Source organism: Tursiops truncatus, chromosome 14 (assembly GCF_011762595.2).
Source record: "Tursiops truncatus isolate mTurTru1 chromosome 14, mTurTru1.mat.Y, whole genome shotgun sequence".
Taxonomy (NCBI): domain Eukaryota; kingdom Metazoa; phylum Chordata; class Mammalia; order Artiodactyla; family Delphinidae; genus Tursiops; species Tursiops truncatus.
In genome coordinates, this window is record NC_047047.1 from 53,750,691 (window position 1) to 53,770,226 (window position 19,536).

The window sequence follows — 19,536 nt, forward strand, 5'->3', positions numbered from 1 at the left end:
TACTGAAGCCCACGAGCCACAACTACTGAAGCCTGTGCGCCTAGAGCCCGTGCTCTGAAACGAGAGAAGCCACTGCAATGAGAAGCCCACGCACTGCAACGAAGAGTAGCCGCCGCTCACCGCAACTAGAGAAAGCCCGTGTACAGCCCCAAAGACCCAACACAGCCAAAGATAAATAAACAAATAACTTTATTTAAAAAAATACATATATACACATATTTTTATGTCTTAAATATTTTATAGATTGCACGATTTTGAAACCCAAATTCTTTTGACCCCTTTTGTCTATTAATTTCATCTTGAAAATGTGATTTTTGCTCTTAGTGTAAACTACCCTAATGTCTTTGTTGCAGCAGCCTGCAGTTGGTGAATGAGTGGAGACCCGTGGTGGAGAAGCTCCTTGTGACGTCCTACAGGCTTTCCGCCGTGGTGTCTCCAGTTATTCAGAGCTCCTCCCCAGAAGGCCTCATCCCCATGGACACTGATGCAGGTCAGTAAATGAAGAAAGCTAGAATTACTATGTTTTTTCCCCTAATCATTTCTTCAGAGAGATACAGAGGCTAAATAGGGGGAAAAGAAATTATTATTATGACTAGTGATATTTCTGCCTTTTTAGTAATATTTTTAACTATGAAAAAATAACCAAAATAAATAAATAGCCAGGTGATCAGCAAGGTACTTCCTCTTCTGGGATGAATTGGGTTTTATAATATATCATTTCAGAATACAACCTACCAGGGTTGTATTCTGGCAGGCAGTATAAAAATTAGAGAGAAGTTGATGGGGTTCAGTCAGAGAAGGCAACTTGTTAGAAATCTGAATAGGCAAAGACCATTGGACATACAAAGACCATTTAATTTAAAAAAAAAAAAAAAATTGGAGGAGATAGTCAAAATGCCCAAAACCGAACTCATGAACTTTCATCTGTCTTTTCCTTCCCAACTCTTGTATTTTTGCAAATGGCCCTACCAGAGACCTGTTTATGCAAGTCAGGAGCCTAGGGCTGCTTGACATCTCCCCTTTGCTCCTTATATCTAGCCTGTCTCCACGTTCTTTCAGTGGTGCCCCTTAAATAGCTTTCAAATCTCTTTTTCTTTTATCTGCATCTTCTTACCTTACTGTAGGCTTTTATCCTCTCTTGTTTCCCCACATCTACTTTTATCTCCTTCCATTTCCTTTTTACCACATCCAAAGTAGTCTTTTCTAGTCATATAATCTATCATGTTACACATAATCTTTACTTAACCCTGTGCTCTGCCCACCCCCTCTTCCTTTTTATTTAAAATACGTTAGTGACCAGGTCCTGTAATAGTTTTGCTCCTGCTACCTTGCCAGTCTTGTCTCTTAGCATTCTCCCTTTCTCATAGATTTCTCCTTCATGGAGTTGTTGCAGTTTAACAGGAATCTTGTCTGTTTTCCTCCCTTGTGCTTAGCACAGTGCCTGGCAGAAGGAGGTACACTATCAATAGTTGTTAGAATGAATGAACAATTCCTGAAAGTATAGGAACTAAATTCAGTGCCTGGGATGCCCTTGGTGGTATGTGTATACAGCAGTTCCCTCTTAATCTGAGGGCTATATGATCCAGGACCCCCAGTGGATGCCTGACAGTGCAGATAGTACCAAACCCTATACAGACTGTGTTTTTTCCTATACGTACATACTTATGTTAAAATTTAATTTATAGATTAGGCACAGTAAGAGATTAACAATGATAACCAATAATAACAGAATAATTATAACAGTATACTGTAATAAAAGTTATGTGAATGTGGTCTCTCTCTGTTTCTCTCAAAAAATCTTACCACATTGTGCTCACCCTTTTTCTTGTGTTGATGTGAGATGATAAAATGCCTGTGTGATGAGGTGAAGTGAGGTGAATGACGTAGGCATTATGACGTAGTGTTAGGCTACTGTTGACCTCCTGGCGATACATCAGAAGGAGGAGCCCTGACGATGTTGGTGGTTGGATGTCAGCTGCAGACGATGTTGATGGTTGCGGATCCCAGGTGGGATGGAGAGGGACAGTGTGAGGGGATTACTGGATCTGTACTACAACAGGCCAGAAGGGATTGGCCGTTAAAGGTATATACTAACATGAACGTTCCTTTGAACACCTAGAAAATCATGAAGTAAATTTATATTTTGGTGTTGAAGTAAAGTTGGTGAATGCATTTTGGAGTGCAAATGAGAGGCTTCTATTAAAAACATACTGAGTAAATCATAAACACACACTGCATCATACAATACAATACTTTGGGCCGATAATTAAACTAATCTAGAGTTGTGTGGTTGCATAGAAAATGTTACGTTTTGTTCTCCACTAAAAATGAGTTGGAAGGTTGGTGGTGGTTCATGATACTAAGATACAGTTACAGATTTATTTTGACTGATAGTCTAAATACTAAAATTTGTTGGTTTAGTTTTCCTACTTAAACAGTGCATAGGAATAAAGAACATCCAGTCTGATCGCTAATATTTGGATCAGGCCATACCAATATATTTTGGGTGAGAAATCTTGAATGTTTGTCACCAGTTGTGGGTAGGGCCTTCAGAGTATGCTAAAATTTTGTTTGTTATTAAAGTTTTAAAATATCTGTCAGTCTCAAAAACTGTCTATGGTCCACTAACTTTTCCTTAATTTTGCCTTTTTTCCTCTGGTTGTCTCCATTTTTCTTATGTCTTTCCCATGTTATCTGCCATGCATTCTGAATTCTTTGAAAAAAGTCTCCCCTGAAAGCCACAAAAATGGTTCTTAAAATTTTATTCTGGTTACCCCTCTCTTTTTTCTTAATCTTTCTATGGTTTCTTTTTGGGCCAGTGTTACTTTCTCGTGGCTATCAAAATTTGTTTTTGGCAAAATTTCATGGAAGCCACAAGTGAACATAAGATGTTGGCTGAACCATTATGATACCAGTTTGGGTCTTTGTATTTCCCATAATACCTAAAATATAAGTGTGTATAATAGGTATACAGTAAGTAACCCATTCTTTGATTTGTTAATTGGTTTTAGATGATTACCTGTTGTTATTTTCTTTCAAAATCTGAGCCTGCCTAGCTCTTTATTACCTAGTCATCCATAAATTCCTTCAGCCCATGTTACTGAACCTCTGCCATGACCCAGTTTCTGTTCTAGGCACTAGCAGTTGAGCAGTGAACAAAGTCTAGCATTCGTGAAGTTTACATTTCCTAATCCAGCGAGTGCTTACTAAGAAATAAAAATGAATTTTAATATAATACTAGGACTGGAAATCTAACTTAGAAAGCAGTATATTACTTATTCATTTCAAAGCCAAATATGGAGTTTTCATGGTATTCCTGGGCCATAAAAGATTATTTTTGTTGGTAGTGGGGTTTCTTACCTCTTAAAACAAAATTCATTGAAATTTATTGCTCTTCCTTCATCTATTTGAGCACTGTATTTGAGATTCTTAGACAACACTGAGAAAAGCAATGTAAGGGAGATGGCAGCCTTTGTCTATGGACAGTTTCTGTTGTGCTTTTTTGTCCAATCTTCATCCTATTTAAAATATTCACCATATTTTGAAAGTACACTCAAGTGTCATGAAGACCTTATATAAATAATTTTCACATTATCCATCCTGTGAGTCCCTTCTTATAGTGCTAATTATCAAGTACTGAAAATTAGAAAATTTTTCTTTGGCTGTACGCGGGCCTCTCACCGTTGCGGAGCACAGGCTCCGGACGCGCAGGCCCAGCGGCCATGGCTCACGGGGCCAGCCGCTCCGCGGCATGTGGGATCCTCCCAGACCAGGGCACGAACCTGTGTCCCGTGCATCAGCAGGCGGACTCTCAACCACTGCGCCACCAGGGAAGCCCTGAAAATTACAAAATTTTTGAGGGCAAATACCCGCGAGGGACGTCTTCATGTGATGTGGAACTGGGGTTTTACATAATCTCATCTCTCTCCCTCAGAGTCAGCAAGCCGCTTGCAGACGATTTTGAATGAGATTCAGCCCCGAGATACTAATGATTATTTCAATCGAGCTAAAATTTTGAAAGAATGTGATAGCTTTGATTTGGAGGACTTGAGTGCCAGTGTACCGAATATTGATACTTCTGCAGAAATCAAAGGTATATATAAAATCAGCATTGTAGTCAGTATTTAAGCGACAAATAAAATGTGCAAAATGCTCTTTTTCTATAGTAAATCAGAGGCTGCAAATGTGTGTAGTACACTTCTAGAAAATAAAGTCTTTTTTGAGCTTATAAATGATTTATTTTGGGGAATGAGTTTATAAGACTTTACCAGAAAATGGTGTTCACCAGTGCAGTGTATAAGGTGCTTCAGCAAAAAGCCTTTGAGTACTGAAACCTGTCTTGACAGCCAGGTGATGTAGGAACAGTGATGCACAGTGAACTTGGGTTTGGGGAGCAGTCTGCTTCTCCCAGCACTATGGTTTGATGTTGTGAGAGTCCTTGTAGTCAGTCAAACAGCCTTTTAAGGAAACAAATTTATGACTCAGAGAAATGTGAGCTGCTCTGTTGTACCAGGCCTCCAGAATTCAAATTCTTACTGTTTGTTTTCTCATTAGTTCTTTTATAATTTTCTATAATGCTGTAAAAAGTCATCAGAAGCAGTAATATCTTATTTATTTATAACATATTCTACATTCTCCACTAGATGGGGATATTGTCTTGTAAAAATTTCTCTTTATGGTTTTTTTTTTTTTAATTACACAAAATAACACAAATGTATGCTTGTAATAGTTTCAAATAATACAGAGATAAATATGAATTAAAAACAAATTAATTTTGTTTTCTTTCATTTTCTTATTTCCTCCTCAATCCTACTTCATCCCTCTTTAGTATACATCATTTCAGACCAATTTTATGTATTTAAGTGTATGTACATTTATCCTTTGAGTTTAGTGGCCTTTTAAAAGACAAATGGGATTACGTTAAAAAGTTTATTTTGTTAACTTACATTTTAAATTTAATAGCTTCTTTTGGATATTTTTTTTAATGTCAGTACTAAAATATTTCTAAAGCTAGAAGAAGAGAGTAAGGATTCTTATAGCTAATTGACCGTGGAATTTAAATATATTTTGAAAGAGAATTTGTATTTTCCTTTGAAAGAAAAGTCGTATCCTATTCTTTTACTGACATAGCAGCCACCCTCACCAAAACAAATAATAAAATACATTTATTATAGTCATATTTTATGGATAACTGAGAGGCAGGAAGAGTTTGTTTCATTAACTTCCAAAGGTTAGACTTCGGTTTTAGAATAATATTGTGTTTTATTTTTAAATTTATTTTGAATATAGTATATTAAATAAAATACTGTGATTCCTACCCATAACACATTCCCAACAAATGTTAGTTATTTTCTCCTGAATAAATATAGCATATGCCAAATTGGTTTGTTCAAGCAGATTATTCTTGGGGAAATTATGAATAAGCTTGTTCTAAGAAACCTGGGATGTGAGTAATCAAGTGCCTAGTGTTGCAATAGTTTTTTTTTTTTTTTTATTTTTTAAGGTAAAGAAGGAAAAACATGTGACGTAACTGCTCAGATGGTGCTGGTATGTTGTTGGAGAAGCATGAAGGAAGTCGCTTTACTGTTAGGCTCACTGTGCCAGCTTCTACCCATGCGGTCTGTGCCAGAATCTCCTGATGGATTATTGACAGTGGAACAGGTAGGGTAGCTGTTTATTCCACCTGGTATAATTTCTGGTCAAAGCATAAATCACAAACTTTTATTTAAAAGTTAAATAACTTAAAAAAAATTTTTTTAATAACTTAAAAAACAATTTTAACATTTTTCTTGAATAAAATCTTACAGATGTCAACTGAAGAAAGTTCATTAAAGTATAGGAATTGGATCTTGCAATCCGTTTCCAAACTTTGGCATTTTTAGAAATGTTTTTATTTTTCTAAGTTATATAAATAATGATAGCTTTTACCTCACTTTTAACTTCAGTATTAACATTTGAATTTTTATTTCTCCATTGAACACACACAAACTTAAAATTCAAATGTAAATGAAATTGTCTATTTAGTAAAATTCCACAAACCTCTTAAATTTTGCAAAGAAAAAATATATATATTTTTTTTCTTTATATACTGGTTGATTATGGATCTCATGTTTCCCTCTACATTGATGATAAAGTTGTAGTTACTTTGGTTTTTTTGGCTGACTTTTAAGACCACAAAGTCAGTTCCATCTGGGACTATTCAAGTGACTTGAGTGCAGTGTTTATAAGAAATTAGCTTACCACAAGCATTTCATTTGGAAATATTTTAGATTTATTAGATTTCTGTTTTTAATTGATTCCCTCTTCCTTTCCATATGGTTTCAACAAATCCATTTCCCACCATTTTCCAGCAAAGATACATAACATGTACTTTCATTTTTAACCTTTTTCAAATAAAGATAATTTCTCCCGTAGGGTGTTATGACATTTAAGAACAAAACAAATATTGTAGTATGCTAATGCTGATTATTTCTGTAATAACCATGTGACCAGTTCCATGGAAATAATGCTAATATTTTTATTCTCACACTCTCTGTGGCTGATATGTTTGCATCTGGTTAACAGCTGGGCTTGTGATGTTGCAAGGCTCTGAGACAGAGAACGGCAGAGGGGAACAGAACACTGCCAGCTTCATTATGTTCCTTATTCTCTTCCAAATCAAACAGGCGTTAGTGTCCTAGAGTTACTTGCAGTCCTTACTGGTGACTGGCTGGAGTGCCAGTGCCAGCGTCTTTGCTGGGGAATCCAGCTATGATTAATGGTTACTTCACTGATGTTCACCATCTCACTAAGAAGTAAATATGGGCTAGAGCCCCTTGACTTCTCAACTTTTTGAGGACAAGTTAAAACATCTAGTGTTTTAGGTTTGTTGGCCAGTGTTTAAAAACAAAATTAAGGGAAACATATTTTACTTTTACTATAACTGAGAAAGACCTGAAAGCTTCCTGTGAAAATCATTTTGCCCTGACACCTTTTACAGAGCACCCAAATCTTATGAAGTTATATGGGATATCCAGGTTAAATTGGGAATTAATTTTTTAAAATTGGGAACTAATATAAAATAGAAGAGATGTTTGTAAAACAACAACAATAACAAAGAGAGGCTCTTATAAACCAAAGAACTCTTCTGATGACTGTTTTCTTGAATAAGAAATAGAATCCTGTTTTTCTGTAAAATATCCATTTCCATTCTAATAAGATCCAGTCATTTCTCCATGTCGCCATTCATGTGGTGACCCCACATATATATGTTTGAGAAGAAATTAATGACTGAGTGAGTGAACAAGAGTGTATGTGATGGCACTGTTCTGACATTGAAACCCTGCCCTCTGTGGAAAACTTTAGTCTTGATCATGCTAAATTTTACTAAAAAAATTAAAATGCTCTTAAAAAAATTATTAATTTTTTTACATTTAAAAAAATGCAGGGACATTTAGTCAATAAAATCTAAAGTTATCAAGAAATTAGTATTACTTATATTACTAGAGGATTCCTGCTTTTAAACATATAGTTTTGTTCCGTGAAATTCCTTTAAACTAAACATATTCCTATGTATTTAGTACTTTTAAGAGTTAAAAATATAAATGACAGAGAAGAATGCAGTCTGCATTGGAGTGCTGGGGCCACACCTAGGGTCTACCTTCCTTCCAAGGGCATAGCCGCCCTGGCATCACTAGTTCTTCTGTGCACCTAGTGGCAAAGCTACAAATGTACGCGTCAACAGTGTAGGTGAATGTGACCACAAGAGACCTGCAGAGGCAGGGAAGTGACTTATGGGCAGAATGCTCCGCGTTGTTGGGGAGAATTGGGAACTTGGATTTCTCATTAACAAGAATCATAAAAACCATGATCTCCTTTTCTCTCAGTGGATGAAGGAAGTTGTTCTATAGAACCTGAAATACTGGTGTTCAGCCTGTTGCTTCTCTTGCTCTCCACTCACCCTTCACTACTGAAAAAGGAATAGGATTCTACTGCCATTTTATATTTGAGGTCTCACATTTTGACGACGGAGAGGATTTCTCATGGAACTCAGCTCCTTTAAGCCCATCCTGATTTTACAGCCCTTTGTTAAAGGGGTGACAACTTCCATCCCCCATACATGAGTATAGTTTATACTAGGCCAGCAGGTGGTGAGACTCCAATTTGGGGATTTTTGCTGCTGTACGAGGAGAGGAGCTGGTGCTCGCTTATAATTCTGAGTATTCAGTGCTGTATTCACATACTGTTGGAGCTGGAAGGCTCACAGAGATGATATTATCCAGCTCTCTTGCACAAGGGGAGACTGAAGCCCTTGGATGTTACCTGGTTTGCCCAAGATCACAAAGCTGGTTTGTGGCAGCTCTGGGACAGGAACCTGATTCTTCTGCTTCCCAGCCTGTATTCCGACATGACACAGTGCTGCCTTTGTTCTGAATGGCTCATTTAATTTTTCTTTAAATTTAATTTTCCCAGCTTCCCATAGCCAACCAGATTTTTGCAAGCAACAGGACAGTAAGGCAACTTGCTACTGAACTTTATAGCAAATGATCCATTCCCTTAGATGATTGCTTGTGAAGGAGTGTGTCCTCTGCGACTTCATCAAGAAGAAAATGTGTTCATTCAGAGGCATGTCTGACCCTTCTCCTGCGCTGTAATCACATTATGAAAGGTTCTTTCATAATGTCCCTGTCCGAGAGGCAGAGATAAAACCAGCTTTGAGGGATGTAAGTCGAGACCCTTAAAGAGTGAGCAGTGCATGCAACCTTATCTCACAAACTTCCTGACTGGTGTGTGTCTGGGTTTCAAGCTGGGTGCTTTGCTGATGCAGAGCTTTTGCTTGATACATTGTTGGTCCTCTTTCCATGGGATATCGGATACCCAGTACCTACTGATTTTTTTAAACTTCCTCTACCTGGACTATCAGTTCATATGTTTATATATTTCCCCTAATATTCCTAAAAAGAAGCTTTTGGGTAAAATTTTTTTTTAATGTACCTGCTTTCTGCTTCCTAGGAATTATTGCCACAGAAATCACGTGATTAAGAATAATTACCAATTATTAGAAATGAGCAATTTTAAAAACTCCTACTTTAGATTCTATTGTAATTTTCATGATGTACATGGCTAACTGGGTTTATATGGTCCCTCAGTACCTTTTGTTACTGTTTTAGGTTTTTGTTAATGAACTGTAAGTGGGATGTATGTTTATTAGCATTTGTCAGTCTTAAAGAAATTACCTTTTGTATTTTCTTTTACCAAAGTTTATTTTTTAGAAATTATGAGTAAGTATTCATTGAACTGTGCTGAATGCAGGTTACCATTTTTAAGCTGTGAAGTGAAGTTGAGCATGTAATTACATCATTTAGTCAACTATTTATTGACTGCCTTACTACAAGGGTGTTGTGGGAATATTAAGAAATAGAATATGTGGTTCTCTGAGCTCAAAGGGCTTGGAAATGTAATAGGGGATACAAGACAAATTCATTTCAAAAAGTCAGACTAAAAGGCAACTGTTAAAATGGCACATGGTTAAGGATTTGCCAGAAAACAAAGAATAAACGTTCTGGTGGGAAGATGTCTGAATACCAGGAAACCATCATCTTTGTTATTATGTAGGACAATGTTTGGGCTTTCACGAAATCCCAAGTGTTAGTAGGAAATCACTATAGTAGAGAATGTCCAGTTTAAGATGTTAATTATCTTACTGTAGTATAAACTTTTATAAACTATTCCATTTAACCAAAGTGGAATTAGAAACTCCTGTTGACATTCCTAAGGTTGTGGCTGTGTCTTTTTTTTTTTTTTTTAGTGGTACGCAGGCCTCTCACTGTTGTGGCCTCTCCCGTTGCGGAGCACAGGCTCCGGACACGCAGACTCAGTGGCCATGGCTCACGGGCCCAGCCGCTCCGCGGCATGTGGGATCCTCCCAGACCGGGGCACGAACCCGTGTCCCCTGCATCGGCAGGCAGACTCAACCACTGCGCCACCAGGGAAGCCCGTGGCTGTGTCTTAAAGTAAAATTTAAATTAAGGTTTAGGGGTTAAGTCTCACTACTTGATGACACAAAATGAAAACAAAAATTGACATTTAGCAATATTGATTGCTATGCTCTACCAAGTACTCTGCTAAATGCTTATTTGCATAATCTCATTTATTTCTCAGAATAATCCTGTGAAGTAGGTTCTAGTTTTATCCCCATTTCACAGATGAGAGAACTCTGTTACTTATGTAATTAGCTTGTATTGGTAAGGAGGCTGAACAGGGTTCCTGAACTCAGCCCTCTTGGCTCCAGAATCCCAGATCTTAACCACTGCACATGCTCTTTGTAGAAATGTCCCACCTGTATACTTGAATCTTTATGGACTTACTAACTCATAATGAGGGGAATTAGCTTTGATTTTTCTACTGTATTTCTCTCTACTATCTAGATAAAGGACAAACAAAAAATGTATTTACATTTGCCCTTTGTGGGTTTTATGCTCTAGGTGAGCATTTAGCTCCCCTGTTTGGTCTGTTGGTGAATTATAGGTGCCTAGAGACATGGCACGTAGCTAGTCTGTTGGTGAATTATAGGTGCCTAGAGACATAGCATGTAGCTCTCCTCCCCTGTGGAAATTTATACCCTGTAAATCCATAAAGCATGTTAATTTGCCTATAGAAGTAGGTTTTATGGAAGGTTAGAACCAGGATACACTAAACTTAAAAAGATAGTGATTAGAATTTCATTTTAAGAATAGAAATCAGTGCCCTTTTTTTCCCATATTTAATTGTCTTTCAGAAATTCTGAGATATATATTATTTATTAAGAAAATATTTTGTAAAGACATCATCCATGTTAAAAGAAAAGTTTTTATGAACTTTAAATAGGAGCTATGTATCTAATAGATTGAAAGGCAATCGAGTTGAATTTTCAGAGGAGTTATTCATTTTTTAAATAAAATTTTGAAATTCTTTTTCTGATTCTACTGTTGTCATAAGTTTCTACAGGGTTAAATATGTTCCCTATAGTCTGATCATCCAAGGGGAGAGTGTCAGCATGGCCCCTGTTCCCTGTCCAGCTACTCATGGACCACATTGCCCTGTTGACTCCTCCCACCCACTGTGATAGGGTACATCCCTACCTTGCAACCCTGTCTTCTTCCACTATTTTCTAGCATGAAATCTTGAGGCCATTCAGCCAGGTCTGCTATCACTCTCCTGTATAGTCTGTGTTCATTCATGTAAAAAGACCCAGTGAAGTGTCTGACAGGTAGCGGATACTTAATAAATGTTTGTTCATTTATTCTAGTATGCCAGCTTCTTCTCATGTTAATTATCCTTTTCTGTATTGGTTCACTCATGTATATCCTGTTTAAGGTCTGGCCATGAAGCTTTTTCTAATTATTCATTTCAATGCAAAAAGAGCTGTCATTTCTTAGTGCTGTTAAGCTTTGCTGTTAAGCTTCTGATGGGTACCATCCAGAATATTGGTTTTCTCTGAAAGCCTTCGGAGGACAAACACCTTGTTTTGTTCTTTGTCTACCCAGCACTAAGCTGCTAAGCATTTGACAGGGTGCTAAAAAAGTACTTACTGTCTGATTAATAGAAATATACTCTCTTCAAAGGGAAAAATTCATATTAAGCCTGGGTGTTACCTAGGTGGGTTTGTTGGGAAATTAAGTGCAAAATGGAATGAGAAAAAATGGTCTACCTCTCACTTGTGTCTTTAGAATCTCATTCTGTTTTCTGAGGCCAGGATTACCTAGGGTTGAGGTCTACCCTTCAGAAGAGAGACCATCCACTGGTCTCATTCACCTCTGAGGTCTTTGATATTATTATATGCCTTTTGGTTTAAGCCCCTTTGAAGGGAGTTAAGGTAAAGGAAGCAATGAAAATCTGATCTTTGTTTAAGAACTAGATTGTAAGTCCACAGAGAAGCACTTTACCAGTAACATTTCTGTTTTCCTTAAGTATGTTTTAATATCTGTAACATTAAAAAAAGATTAAGGATGTTAGAGAGACCCCAGCTCTATGACTTCCTGTTTTTATTTTTTGTGCCTTAGTACACCTTTTTATAAATCTTCTTTTGTTTCTCTAATAATAGAAATGATGGTCATAACAAGTTAGTTAACTGATGTTTCTTCTGGTCCTGTTTTGTAGGGTTATTGAGCTTCAGGTGTGTCTTGGGGGTTAAATTCAGATTTTGTGCTTGATAATTCTGTTCAAAATATACTCTGAAATTACGTATTGAAGGTAAAATGATAAGGCTTACCCTGACTCCTGATTTTTGACGACTAGTAGTATGTAGCTTGTAAAAAATATTAAAAATTAGGGATATCATCAGCTCTTCACCTGAAAACTTTAGCTGAAGAACATGACATGGCACTCTTTGGGGATATTAAATTGTTAGAATTTAAAAACTTCTGTTATATTCTGCTTTTCTGGTTCTTTCTTGATCTCATATCTGATTCTTATTTCTCTAAATGTATCACCCGTCTTTCTATAATCATATGTATTCTGAGTTTAGAGTATGTCGTTAGCTTTCTTCTATTTGGAAATCCAGACAGAGGTCCCGTTGAACTGAATTGGTTTATAAGTTAAGGGCCTGTGCTGAGCTTTTAGATTTATTAACTCATTTTAATACACAATCTGTGAGGCAAGTGCTATTATTATTCCCAGTTTATAGATGAGACTGAGGCAGTTGCCCATGGTTACACGTTTAACTACTCTTTCTACTGTTTATCATCTCTAATGTGTGCAGAATACCAGTCACTGTGCTGAGGCAGAAGTTGTTTCTAGATAAGTCTATGTGAGCTATCTTGGGTTAGCTTGCTTTTTCACCATTCTGTGGCCTGCTAGGGAGACCTGGATCAAGAGAGTGCCAGTTGTAGCTTTGGTCCTGAGTTTTATACAAAATCTGGATTCTCTAAAGCTTATCAGCTACCAAATCTTATGGTATAAATGTAGAATCAACCCAACCACTTTAACAGTTAATGCTGTACAAAACTTCATCAGCAACTAATTGTCAGTCATGTCTTCTTTAAAGTAGATTGTCATATTTGTTATTTGTTTAAACTTGCATGGAGAAAAGCAGCATGTATGAAAGTGATTGGGTAGCATTCTGGAAAACTCCATGGTTCTGACTCAAAGTGAAGCCTGTCAATTTTCAGGAGGCCCTTTGCACACTAAATCTTGTGTGGCCATTAATATTTGTCTATCTCTAAAAGGTAATTATTGGGAAGTATTGTTTAATGGGTTGGAGTTTCAGTTTGGGAAGATGAAAAATATTCTGTAGATAGATGGTGGTTGCACAGGAAAGTGAATATACTGAATGCCACTGAACTGTACACTTAAAAATGGTTAAAATGGTAAATTTTATGTTATGTATATTTTAACCATAATAGAAAAAAATTTTTTTTGAAGAGGGGAGTAAAAGGTAATTACTTCACCTAGGCCTAGGTTTGTGAGGTTGTCACCTTGTGTGATTTGCTGTTGGTGTTGAATGATATGAGCTAACAAAGAGAACACAGCAAGATTTGTGAAGCTGGCATAGGGAGGCAGTTCTAGCCTAGCAGTTAAAGATGGCCAACTCTGGAGCCAGATTGCCTGGATTTATGTACTGGTTCTACCATCTACTTGCTGTATGACCTTGAATAAGTTACTTGCCCTTTCTGGGCCTCATTTTTCCCAGTTGTAGAGTGGAGATAATAATAGTGCTTTTTTCATGGAATTGTTGTGAGAATTAATTGTGATAGTATAAAACGCTTAAAATATGACCTGTTGCATAATAGGTGCTAAGTGGATGGGCATTGAGACCTGAGTTCTAAATAATCTTACTAAAAATAAATAAATAAATAAGTAAGTAAATAAATGGCGTTACTGACATAAATACATCTGTCAGTGTAAACATAAATGGCATATTTATTTTTGATTTTGTTTTGAAGGTAAAAGAAATAGGAGATTACTTTAAACAGCACCTTTTACAGTCCAGGCACAGAGGAGCATTTGAACTGGCTTACACTGGCTTTGTGAAACTCACCGAAATCCTAAACAGGTAAAACAAAGCAAATATCCCTTTAATTTTAAAAAGATTAAATGCACAAACCATGTGCTCAAAGTAGAATTTAGTTGTGTCTTTTGATGTTTAAAAGGACAGGACTTAGTTGGCTTCAAAACTCTTGGAAGAAATTGTTTTCTTAGGTTTCATTGTATGATTTACTGCAGATGATGGAGTGAAATGTCCAAACCCAGTCACTCTCTTATTGAAACGTGATTTGACACAAACTCAAAGATTTTGCTAAAAATAGATTTGAAGTTACCATTTATTTTCATTGAATGAAATGACTGTTTTGTCTGTTTGAAAATTACTTGGCTTGTGGAATAAAATAAGCCCTCCAGTTTTTTGGATTTGTGTATATTACAGACAGAGAAACACCTAAGGATTTTGTGTTTTTCTTCGTAATTTTATCTTATAGAAAAATTTAAAAGAACAGTAAATAGACCAAAAATTATAAAGGACTTTTCCCCCTTACTTGGAAAAATACTTAAGTAGATTTCGTACATTTAGCCAAATGTTTTTTTTTTTTTTTTGACATTATAGGTGCTGATAATTTCATTCATTCATATAATAGATTTCCTCCAAAGAGCTTGTGAGGAAACCTGAAATTACTTAATGACTAAGTGTTCATGGCAAGTGTTCTCTAAATAAAAGGTAGTATTTTCCAGGAAAACATTTCCATTGCCTGGAAACTTTTTGAAATGAAGCAGAGTTCTGCCAGCCGTGTAGCCTTAGCAAACATTTTATTTTGGGCCGTTAAGACATCTACTCCTTGAATATTTTTGAAGCATTTTTTTCACACTCCTGGTACAACATTTATAAAACATTTTGGCAGTTATGGGCTGCACACAATATCTTTAAATGATACATTAAAAAATGTCCTTGACATTAAACTGCTGATCTTGAAAATATTTTGTTGTCTTTGCAGCTCTTTCTTTCCAGTGTAGACATGACTTAAGAATATTTTTTTCTCACAAAACAACACACTTCCCTCCCTTCAAATCAATTAACAAATATATATATTGAACACTAGCTGTGTGCTTAGTACTGTGCTTGGCTTGGAGGATATAATACTTCTTTATGAGACAAGGTTCCTGTTCTCAAAGAGCATATGGTTTAGTTGGGGAAATAAGCAGGGATGAAATTCAAAATATTTAACAAATGGTACGTCATGGGCACTGACTGGTCAGAACAGACACTGGCTGTAAGCACCCAAGATTGCTGTCTGCATGGATGTGTGTTAGCTGAACACCAGCCTGGAAAGTGAAACCAAGACACTTGAACAAGATGAGCCAATGTAATTGTCAAAATTTGGGTGAAATTTACAAATTCTGTAGGCATAGCAGAGAGAAAGCAGCAAAGAAAGGCTGGGAGGGCTTACTGGAGGAGGTGGAATTTGTGCTAATGCATGAGTAAGGTTTAAGTAGATAGGAGGAGAAAGGAGGAGACTTTATGAGTAAATGTTCAGAGGCTAGAACCAGCATGGCATATTGTTAGGTGAGTAAATGAGCCAGGCTGATTTGTGGTGGTGGTGCTGGTGGTAGAGTTACTAGGCAATATCATACATTTGGATAGATGGAGGTCAAATTATGGATACCTAGAAAACAGATTTGCTGCAGTAGGGATGGAGAGAGGGATTGAACATTTTCGACCTGAAATAGATCATAGGAGGCATGTAGAATGGAGAAATAGCAATAATCTATGACACGAGGTCTTAGTTCTACTTACATCCATTCTGTTTATTGGCAATGAGATTGTACAAGTTACTCTCCTCAGCCTCTGATTTCTTCATCTATAAAGTAAGGAAAAGAATATTTGCCCTGTTGACAGATCTCTCTGGCCTTTGTTATATGGATCAAGTAAGATACCTATGTATGAAGACCCTTTTGCATTATTAAACTTTCTACAAATGTAAAACATTATGAGATTGATGTTGGTTATGGTGTTGGTGCATCAATGTAGTGTTTCCTTTGGAAGTGTTAGGTTAGATAGATTGTAGTGACAGATAGTAGTGAGAAGAGACTGGCATCGGCTCTAACAATCTAGAGCTGAGGTGATGAGAGCTTCCTCTGAGTCAATGGCTCTGGGAATGGAGGGAAAGAAGTGGCATCTCAATTAATATTTATCCCCACATAGTAACAACTCTACACATGACGTTTTGAATGCTTAGAAGAGAAGCTGTGGACATCTCTTATTTAATGGTTTGATGTGTCAAGAATTAGGGCAGTGCCTAGCTGGGTGATTCTTCTCCTTGGGGTATTTATCGAACTCAATTGGTGGTGTTCAGCTGACAGATGAACTGGTCAGGAGGGTCCAAGACAGCTTTATTCACATTATGGCACCTTGATGGGATGGCTAGAAGATAGGGCCTAGTTGGGACTGCATGTGGCCTCTCAGCATGGCAGTCTTGGGGTAGCTGAAATTCTTATATGGCAGCTGGCTTCCTTCAGAGAGGCTGTTCCAAGAGAACTGGGCAGGCTTCATGGTCTTTTCTGACCTAGCCTTGGAAGTCTCGTGGCATTGCTTCAGTCACATTGTTTTGGTTCTAAATGAGTCTTAAGGCCAGTCGGATTCAAGGGGAGAGGAATTAAACTTCACCATTTGATGGTAAAGTGGCAAGATTGTATTGTAGAAATATGTGTGGGATGGGAGATATAGTGGTGGCCATCTTTGAAGAATGCAATCTGCCACGTGAAGTAAACTGAATGTGTGTGATAGAGGTCCCCAGGGAGTCCACGACTGTTCCTGTGGTTTAATTTTTGGTGACCAGAAAAGTGGAATTGATGTTACCAAAGGCAAGGAAACTGAAAGAGGAGATTACTTTGATAATGATGAACACATTTGTTTTGTATGTGTTGAGTGTGACATGATGGTGGCATATCCTGGTGGAAATATTTAAGTCAGAACTGGGAGATAGGGGGTTAGTTTGGGTGCTCTTGCAGAAACAGAGATGTAGATTTATGCCGTCTTCATAAATATCATAGCTAGTAGGATTGCAGTCTTCAGGGAAGAGCTTAAAAGGAGAAAAGAACAGAGGACCAAGGACAGAGGCTTTTGAACAACTGTACTTTGTAGTTGAAAGTACAGTTGAAGGCATTCCAAATAAATGGAGTGGGGAGATGAGGCAAGGCCCAGTGCCTGGTATCTCAGCCACTCCTAATCTGCTGTAAAGATCTCCTCATGGCTGTCACTATTGGCTTTTAACCAACCTGTTATGAGTTCCCAACTGTTGCTTCCAAACCAAGTGGTTCTTGATCCCTTTGGAGACATTTCAGATCTGCTGAACAGAATGTTTTACGGAGAACGTCTTTGCAGTATGTGTGGCTTCCTTTTGTTTGGTTTTTATTTTTAAAAGCAAATGTATTTCTTTTGGATCCTTCTGAAAGCTTTTAAGTTATGAAAAATTTATTTAGGCATACAGTGTTTTAAAGTTTGCAGAAAGAAATCTGGGCTTTCAGGAAAATCCACTGAAATGGAGGCCAACTGCTGGCCACCTCTTGAACTACAGCTGTGTTAAGGAAGCAAACACTTAAAGAGATTAATGGGTAAATAACCGAAGAGTTAAACAAGAGCCACATTGTTTGAATTGGTGTTCAACAGGATTATTCAGAATGTCTTCAAATGTAAATTGACTTCACTATTAAACAATCATCTAAGAATAAATAGGAATGGAAGACACTGTTCTTTTTTCTGGGAATTTTTTGAAAGCAACGCTTGCGCGTGCACATGCACACACAATATGTTGAGTTAATTTTCTAGAATCTGATTTCTTATATGGTCCTTTCTATTTAGAATTTGATGAAATATTCATGCACTCTTTAAAAAACATAATCACCTGCCTATGCTTAATTACCTGCTTAAGCACTTGATTAGAGTGGTTAAATGCATTAAAGTTATCACTGTAAATTCAGGTTTCTGATGAAATTCATACTTGCTTATTTATGCTCTATAGTCTTAGTATTTTAAGTTATTCTTTCAGTGAAAATAAACAGAATTCTAAACTAGGGTGCCAAGCAGGGAATCTAGTTTTCATTTGTTCAGCCATAAATTAAAAGCTTAACTCTAAGCGGATTAAGTTGTTGTTTACAGTTCTAAATCTAGAAGGGAGGTTCATGAGTACCTGATATTGTCTTACTCTTCATTTTTTTGAATTGCTCTGCTTATTGAAATGTAGCTTAAACTGTGAATATTTGCTGCACTAATTACAATCATTCTCACATTGTTGGCCCGAAAAATGAACTGCTGACATTTAGCAATTTTTGTCATAAAATGCTACTACTGACTCATGGATGTCAACAATTATGGTGGACAGAAGTAATTTAAATATGTATTTCAACTTTCATCAGTTAATTATAGCTATTACAATTCAAATTCAACAGAAGACTTCTTATGAACCTTTGAAATATATTAATGAAAAAATAATTTCACTCTACTGGAGAATGAAAGACCAAGTCTCTAAAGAATATGCAGTTGAGCAAGAAATAAATGTAGAATGTAATATATGAGGTTTGGGGAAAAAGTCATTCAACTCTAAATAAAAAATATATAATCTTGTTTAAGCCTTTATTTTCATCTCCTTTGGCAGATGTGTCTAGGACACTTTTTATTTCTGAGTATCCTATGATTTTTATTTGAAATATTAATAATTAAATAAAGAATAACTAAGTGATCATCCACTCTGGGAAACCATATTAATACTTTACATAGAAAAAAAAATCCTTTAATTTTCCCACTTCTATAGTGGATTAAAAGGATTTGGGGATAAATAAATAAACAAATTAAAGAAAAATATTAGGTCTTAACTCCAATTCTCCCCACCCCTTCCAACTTACATGTTATTTGGTCCAGTTGTTCAGATCTATCTTGCTTTTTTAAAAAAAAAAAAAAAAAAAAGGATTTGGGGAAAAGTAGAATGTCTTAATGATATTTTTTCTTTTTAATTTATTTTTTAGAATGTCTTAATGTTTAAAATCTAAAACTTTGTGTCTTTGGTTTGTGACCCTTGGATTTTTATTTTTAAGCCCACTCCGTAGTTGAGTAAGATATTACCTTCTTTCTGGAACTTTGAATAATCATTTTTAAAGTTCTCATAATAATACTCAGTCTTTTTAGACTCAGTAATGAAGGAATCTTGTTCTTAGTGAGTAACTTCTATCTCAGCTTTGTTAGTAAAGTTCCAGAGTTTTTAATATTAATTTTTTCCTCCTTGATCTCAGGCAATGGTTGTATTAAATATTAAGAGAACCAACAATTTGTTACATCCTTCTAACCACTTCTTTTAATCCACTGTATCTTGCCCTTCCCCACATGGCTTTCTGATTGGTAATTCGATTTATATTTGGTCATCGTTACTATTGCCTGTGCCTGCAGCTGAGCCTTCAAAATAGCCCCCTGATGTTTTAGCCTGCAGTAAACTTCAGCAATATTTGATGGTGGTGAGGGAGGTTAAGATGACTTCTGTTGATATGTAGCTTTCTCACTGGATCTCATTTGGGCAAATCGTTTTTCAGGCTTAAAATTTC

At 36.5% G+C, this 19,536-nt stretch overlaps 1 protein-coding gene across 8 annotated transcripts in view; it reads left to right on the plus strand.

Moving 5' to 3' along the window:
* Positions 1-19,536, plus strand: part of THADA (THADA armadillo repeat containing) — a 313,717-nt gene that overhangs the window by 50,398 nt on the left and 243,783 nt on the right. For 5 of the 8 annotated variants that reach the window (XR_012325717.1, XM_019942698.3, XM_073791398.1 and 2 more), the window contains 4 exons: positions 354-490; positions 3,935-4,093; positions 5,504-5,661; positions 13,902-14,011. Coding sequence is in view for 7 of the 8 variants with exons in the window: in XM_019942698.3 (XP_019798257.2) it covers positions 354-490; positions 3,935-4,093; positions 5,504-5,661; positions 13,902-14,011 (564 nt within the window). In the remaining variant the exon portion in view is untranslated. The remainder of the gene's footprint in view (positions 1-353; positions 491-3,934; positions 4,094-5,503; positions 5,662-13,901; positions 14,012-19,536) is intronic. The other 3 variants (XM_073791399.1, XM_019942697.3, XM_073791400.1) reach the window with 2 other exon arrangements.